The sequence below is a fragment of the Moschus berezovskii genome, chromosome 22, assembly GCF_049115385.1.
Source record: "Moschus berezovskii isolate FMDL1 chromosome 22, NW_MosBer_1.0, whole genome shotgun sequence".
Classification (NCBI taxonomy): Eukaryota; Metazoa; Chordata; class Mammalia; order Artiodactyla; family Moschidae; genus Moschus; species Moschus berezovskii.
Window position 1 is genome coordinate 59,620,365 of NC_142481.1, and position 7,899 is coordinate 59,628,263.

The 7,899-nt window shown below is 39.8% G+C and overlaps 1 protein-coding gene across 1 annotated transcript; it reads left to right on the forward strand.

Annotated features, from left to right (window-relative positions):
- The first annotated feature begins 1,935 nt into the window (after positions 1-1,935).
- Positions 1,936-2,795, forward strand: LOC148774443 (transmembrane protein 60). The gene has a single exon (XM_088830252.1). The coding sequence runs from the start codon at positions 2,181-2,183 to the stop codon at positions 2,580-2,582; it is 402 nt and encodes a 133-aa protein (XP_088686378.1). The 5' UTR covers positions 1,936-2,180; the 3' UTR covers positions 2,583-2,795.
- Positions 2,796-7,899: the final 5,104 nt, after the last annotated feature.

Here is a 7,899-nt window from a genome sequence, read left to right on the forward strand (position 1 = left end):
TGCTAAGTCACTTCAGTCATGTCCGACTCTGTGTGACCCCATAGATGGAAGCCCACCAGGCTCCCCCGTCCCTGGGATTCTCCAGGCAAGAACACTGGAGTGGGTTGCCATTTCCTTCTCCATGAACTACTATTCAGCACTAAAAAGAAATGAGCTATCAAGCTATGCAAAGACATGGAAAAATCTTTCTAATTGAATTATAACTGATTTACAGTATTGCATTAGTTTCAGATGTAAAGACAGCACAGTGATTTTTTTTGCAGATTACATTCTATTATAGGTATTAAAGATATTGGATATAATTCCCTGTGCTATAGTAGATTCTTATTGTTTATTTTATATATAGTAGTTTCCATCTGTTAATCCCACAGTCCTAATTTGTCCCTCCTCATCTCCCTCTACCCTCTGGTAACCTTAAATTTGTTTCCCATGTCTGTGAGTCTGTTTCTGTCTTGTATATGGATGCATTTGTATTATTTTTTAGATCCCACATATAAGTGATCTTATACAGTACTAATATTCATCTTTTCTGACATGTTCATTGAACATGATATTCTTCATATCTATCTGACATGGAGGAATCTTAAATGCATATTTCTTAGTGAAAGAAGCTGATATGAAAAGACTTAGTTACTATGTGATTCCCATTACATGGCGTTCTGGAAAAGGCGCAACTATGGAGACGGTATAAAACTCAGTGACGAACGACGCCCGGCTCTGGCGGCGCAGGCGCAGACGCGGGAGACGCCCGGCTCCGGCGGAACCGACCACGTGCAGAATCGTGGCTGAGAGGAGCTACCCCGCGCCCAGGGTTAGGGCGGTGGCCGAGAGGAGCTGTACCACGTTCAGGAGGCGGTGGCTGCTTGGGCACCGGAGGGCCGAGAGAAGCTGATCCACATTCAAAGCAGGAGGCGCGGCCTTGAGGAGACACCCCTCGTCTAAGGTAAGGTACAGCGGCTGCACCTTGCTGGAGCAGCTGGGAAGAGATACTCCACGACCAAGTGGAATATAAGAATCCAGTGTTCTGGGGAGGAAGGAACAAGATGGCGGAGGGATAAGATGGCAAGACCACTTTCTCCCCCACAAATTCATCAAAAGAACATTTGAACGCGGAGTAAAGTCCACAAAACAACTTCTGAATACTGGCAGAGGACATCAGGCTCCCAGAAAAGCAGCCCATTGTCTTCTAAAGGAGAGAGAAGAAATCCAGCTCCACCCACCAGAACACCGACACATGCTTCCCTAACCAGGGAACCCGGACAAGTCACCCGTCCAACCCCACACACAGCGAAGAAACTACGTAATAAAGAGAACTCCACAAACTGCAAGAAGAGGGAAAGGCCACCCCAAGCAAAGCAATATAAGCAAGATGAAGAGGCAGAGAAATACCCAGCAAGTAAAGGAACAAGATAATTGCCCACCAACACAAACAAAAGAAGAAGATATAGGGAATTTACCTGATAAAGAATTTCAAATTTTGATGGTGAAAATGATTCAAAATCTTGAAAGCAAAATGGAGTTACAGATAAATAACCTGGAGAAAAGGATTGAGAAGATGGAAGAAAGATTTAATAAGGACTTAGAAGAAATAAAAAAGAGTCAATATACAATGAATAATGCAATAGATGAAATCAGAAACACTCTGGAGGGAACAAACAGTAGAATAACAGAGGCAGAAGACAGGATAAGCGAACTAGAAGATAGAATTGTAGAAATAAATGAAACAGAGAGGAAAAAAGAAAAACGAATTAAAAGAAATGAGGACAATATTAAATACCTCTGGGACAATGTTAAATGCTCCAACATTCGAATCATAGGAGTCCCAGAAGAAGAAGACAAAAAGAAAGACCGTGAGAGAATACTTGAGGAGATAATAGTTGAAAACTTCCCTAAAATGGGGAAAGAAATAATCACCCGGGCCCCGGATGTGGGCGCGGCTTTGAGGTAGACCCAAGAGACCCTGTACTGTGGTCGTTTGAAGAGGCGAAATTGAGGTCCGTTTTTCTTGACTGTCATGTGATGGCTTCTGGATTTAATGGGGGAAGAAGTGTGGAAAAGGCCAAGGAGCCAAACTGGCGAATTTCCTGATCTTCGAGCCCCTCTCCGCTCTCCAGACAGCGGAACTGCCGGGGTATATTTTCCTTTTTCCGACCCTGCAACAGCTTCTTTAAATTGTTTAAATGAGAATGTCCTTGGCTCAGAGAGTACTACTCACCTGGCTTTTCACATTACTCTTCTTGATCATGTTGGTGTTGAAACTGGATGAGAAGGCACCTTGGAACTGGTTCCTCATATTTATTCCAGTCTGGATATTTGATACTATCCTTCTTGTCATGCTGATTGTGAAAATGGCTGGGCGATGTAAGTCTGGCTTTGACCCTCGACATGGATCACACAATATTAAAAAAAAAGCCTGGTACCTCATTGCAATGTTACTTAAATTAGCCTTCTGTCTTGCACTCTGTGCTAAACTGGAACAGTTTACTACCATGAATCTGTCCTATGTCTTCATTCCTTTATGGGCCTTACTGGCTGGGGCTTTGATAGAGCTTGGATATAACGTCTTTTTTGTGAGAGACTGACTTCTAAGGACATCAGCTCATTTTATTGCTGTTCAGCAAGCTATTAAAGTGTACTGAATCTTTGCAAGCTTGAAGAATGCCAGAGAACTGAGAAAAGTACCAAATGTAATTTTATACTGCTTCCATTAAAATAGTCTTGGTGACTTCTAATTGACCCAAAACTTATTAATACCCTTATTGTTCTATATGAATAAAGTTTGTTTTGGATCTTAAAAAAAAAAAAAAAAAGAAATAATCACCCAAGTCCAAGAAACCCAGAGAGTCCCCAACAGGATAAACCCAAGGTGAAATACTCCAAGACACATATTAATCAAATTAACAAAGATCAAACACAAAGAACAAATATTAAAAGCAGCAAGGGAAAAGCAGCAAATAACACATAAGGGGATTCCCATAAGGATAACAGCTGATCTTTCAACAGAAACTCTTCAGGCCAGAAGGGAGTGGCAAGAGATACTTAAAGTGATGAAAGAAAATACCCTACAGCCCAGATTACTATACCCAGCAAGGATCTCATTCAAATATGAAGGAGAAATCAAAAGCTTTACAGACAAGCAAAAGCTGAGGGAATTCAGCATCACCAAACCAGCTCTCCAACAAATGCTAAAGGATCTTCTCTAGACAGGATACACAGAAAGAGTGTATAAACTTGAACCCAAAGCAATAAAGAAAATGACTACGGGATCGTACTTATCAATAATTACCTTAAACGTAAATGGGTTGAAATTTTCAAAAAGGCTAGGAAACAATTCTCATAGCCATCAATAGTTCAGTGTTGAGTTCATGAATAGTTTTTAAAGTTTGGGACAAACTGTAGTATTTGCTATTTGAAGTACTATTTGTAATTGGCATATTACGATGTAACATTGGTCTTCATTTCCATCTTAAAACGCCTAAAAATGCCTAACAGGTTTTTAGATTTGTGAATTTTAGTTGAAATGTATTTTACGATGTTACTAAACCTGCAGAAATATTGAAATATTTCAGAGAACTTATTCACTGTACATTTAATTTATTTTATTTATAAAAGTTATGAACTGTAAAAAAAAAAAAAAAAAAAACAAACAGTGACGGGCAGGGGTTGAGCACTGGGGAAGAATGAACAGGCAGAGCACAGAAAATTCTCGGGGCAGTGAAAACACTCTACATGTTACCATGGTGATGGACACATCTTCATACATTTGTCCAAATCCACAGAATGCACAACACCAGAATGGACTCTAACGCAAACTGTACACTTTAAACAACGATGATGTCATGCAGCTCATCAGTTATGACAAATGAGCCATCCTCGGAGGGGTGCTGACTACGGGGGATGCTATGCAGGGAGGGTGGGAGTTATATGGGACATTTCTGTATTTTCTCCTCAGCTTCACTGTGAGCCTTGAACTGGTGGGGAAAAGGGAACCCTCTTACACTGTTGGTGGGAATACAAACTAGTACAGCCACTATGGAGAACAGTGTGGAGATTCCTCAGAAAACTGGAACTAGAACTGCCATATGACCCAGCAATCCCACTCCTGGGCATACACACCGAGGAAACCAGAATTGAAAGAGATGCATGTACTCCAATGTTCATCGCAGCACTCTTTATAATAGCCAGGACATGGAAGCAACCTAGATGTCCAACTGCAGACGAATGGATAAGAAAGCTGTGGTACATATACACAATGGAGTATTACTCAGCAATTAAAAAGAATATGTTTGAATCCGTTCTAATGAGGTGGATGAAACTGGACTCTATTATACAGAGTGAAGTAAGCCAGAAAGAAAAACACCAATACACTATACTAACGCATATATATGGAATTTAGAAAGATGATAATGATAACCCTGTATACGAGACAGCAAAAGAGACACAGGTGTATAAAACAGTCTTTTGGACTCTGTGGGAGAGGGCGAGGGTGGGATGATTTGGGAGAATGGCATTGAAACATGTATATTATCATATGTGAAATGAATCGCCAGTCCAGGTTCGATGTATGATACAGGATGCTCGGGGCTGGTGTACTGTGATGAACCAGAGGGATGGGATGGGGAGGGAGGTGGGAGGGAGGTTCAAGATGGGGAACACATGTACACCCGGGGCAGATTCATGTCAAGGTATGGCAAAAACAATACAATAATGTAATTAGCCTCCAATTAAAATAAATAATTAAAAAAAAGAAAATAATACCTTAAAAAAATTAAAGGGTTCTTCAATACTTATCCACTGTAATCCTATATATCCTTATAACAAGCAGCTTTTGAATATAAAGAACACTTTAGAGAGAGCTTTTTAAAAGTTAAGTTTCCTATTTTTACATGTTTATGTAGGAGCTTTGCTTTAAAAAAATCAATACTCCTGTGACCTGTTTTTCCTAATTTGTTTGTTTCTGGAGAATAAAACAAACAAAAATCATAGCCTTTATATAAAATGGAGCCAACTGCCAAAATGAAATCTTAACCTGCAGCCAACATTGATATTTAAATGTCAGGGACTTACTTCTAGTAAGTAACTAGTGTACTCAGTTCAGTTCACTTGCTCAGTCGTGCCCGACTCTTTCGGGCCCCATGAATCGCAGTATGCCAGGCCTCCCTGTCCATCACCAACTCCCAGAGTTCACCCAAACTCATATGCATCGAGTCGGTGATACCATCCAGCCATCTCATCCTGTCGTCACCTTCTCCTCCTGCCCCCAATCCCTCCCAACATCAGAGTCTTTTCCAATGAGTCAACTCTTCACATGAGGTAGCCAAAGTATTGGAGTTTCAGCTTTAGCATCAGTCCTTCCAATGAACACCCAGGACTGATCTCCTTTAGAATGGACTGGTTGGATCTTCTTGCAGTCCAAGGGACTCTCAAGAGTCTTCTCCAACACCACAGTTCAAAAGCATCAATTCTTCAGCGCTCAGCTTTCTTCACAGTCCAACTCTCACATCCATACATGACCACGGGAAAAACCATAGCCTTGACTAGACGGACCTTTGTTGGCAAAGTAATGTCTCTGCTTTATAATATGCTATCTAGGTTGGTCATAACTTTCCTTCCAAGGAGTAAGCGTCTTTTAATTTCATGGCTGCAATCAGCATCTGCAGTGATTTTGGAGCCCAGAAAAATAAAGTCTGACACTGTTTCCATTGTTTCCCCATCTACTTCCTCTGAAATGATGGGACCAGATGCCATGATCTTTGTTTTCTGAATGTTGAGCTTCAAGCCAACTTTTTCACTCTCCTCTTTCACTTTCATCAAGAGGCTTTTGAGTTCCTCTTCACTTTCTGTCATAAGGGTGGTGTCATCTGCATATCTGAGGTTATTAATATTTCTCCTGGCAGTCTTGATTCCAGCTTGTGCTTCTTCCAGCCCAGCGTTTCTCATGATGTACTCTGCACAGAAGTTAAATAAGCAGGGTGACAATATACAGCCTTGACATACTCCTTTTCCTATTTGGAACCAGTCTGTTTTTCCATATCCAGTTCTAACTGTTGCTTCCTGACCTGCATACAGGTTTCTCAAGAGGCAGGTCAGGTGGTCTGGTATTTCCGTCTCTTTCAGAATTTTCCACAGTCTATTTGATCCACAGAGTCAAAGGCTTTGGCTTAGTCCATAAAGCAGAAATAGATGTTTTTCTGGAACTCTCTTGTTTTTTCCATGATCCAGCGGATGTTGGCAATTTGATCTCTGGTTCCTCTGCTTCTTCTAAAACCAGTTTGAACATCTGGAAGTTCACGGTTCACGTATTGCTGAAGCCAGGCTTGGAGAATTTTGAGCATTACTTTACTAGTGTGTGAGATGAGTGAATGATGCCAAATTCATATTTTAAAATTCTTTAAACCTCCTATGATATATAGAAAATCCTAAAGATGCCACCAGAAAATTGCTGTAGCTAATCAATGGATTTAGTAAAGCTGCAGGATACAAAATGGTACACAAATATCCCATTTACCATAGCAACAAAAAGAATAAAATACCTACGAATAAATCTATCTAAGGCAGGAAAAAACTTGTACACAGAAAACTATAAACTACTGATAAATCAAGCAGAGAGATATACCATATTCTTGGATGGGAAGAATCAGTATTGTGAAAATGACTACATTACCCATGGCCATCTACAGAGTCAATGCAATCCCTATCAAATTACCAATGGCACTTTTCACAGAATTTGAACAAAACGTTATACTATTTGTATGGAAACACAAAAGACCCAGAATAGTAAAAGCAATCTTCAGAAAGAAAAACAGAGCTGAATGGAGCAATCAAGCTCCTTGACTTCGGGCTAAACTACAAAACTATAATAAACAAGACAGTATGATATTGGCATAAAAACAGAAACACAGATCAAAGAAACAGGATAGAAAACCTAGAGATAAACCAAAGCACGTATGGTCACCTCATCAATGACAACGGAGGCAAGAACAATCAATGGAGAAAAAAACGTCTCTTCAATAAGTGGTGCTGGGAAAACTGGACAAATACAAGTAAAAGAATAAAATTAAAAAACACACTCTAACACCATACACAAAAATAAACTCAAAACTGATTAAAGACCTAAATGAAAGATCAGACACTATAAAACTTAAGCAAAACATACAGGCAAAGACACTCTGACATAAATCACAACAAGATCTTTTTGTGTGTGCATGCATGTTCAGTCTTGTCTTACTCTTTGCAACCCCATGGACTGTAGCCTGCCAGGTTCCTCTGTCCATGGAATTTTCCAGGCAAGAATACTGGAGTGGGTTGTCAATTCTTCCTACTTCAGGGGATCTTCCTGACCCAGGTAATGAAAATAAAAACAAAAATAAACAAACGGGACCTAATTAAACTTGAAAGCTTCTGCACAGCAAAAGAAACCATAAACAAGATGAAAAGACAACCCTTGTAAATGGAGAAAATATTTGCAAATGAAGCAACAGACAAAACTCCAAATAAACAAACAGCTCATGCAGCTCAATATCCAAAAAAAAAAAAAGAAAAAAAAAATTAAATCAAAAAAATGGGTGGAAGATTAATAGGCATTTCTCAAAGAAGACATACTGATGGCCAAACACATGAAAAGATGCTCAACATCACTATTAGACAAATTCAGATCAAAACTATAATAAGGCATCACCTCACACCAGCCAGAATGGCTGTCATCAAAAAATCTACAAAAAATGAGTAGGGTTTGTGGGGAATACCAGACAGGGTTTGGAGAAAAGGGAACCCTTCTACACTGTTGGTGGGAATGTAAATAGACACAGTTACTTTGAAGAACAGTATAGAGGTGCCTTAAAAAATTAAAACTAGAACTACCATATAACCTAGCAACCCCACTAATGGACATATACCAAG

Bases quoted from the DNA above. Each gene is read 5' to 3' on its own strand.
- LOC148774443 (XM_088830252.1), top strand. From the start codon at position 2,181: ATGAGAATGTCCTTGGCTCAGAGAGTACTACTCACCTGGCTTTTCACA.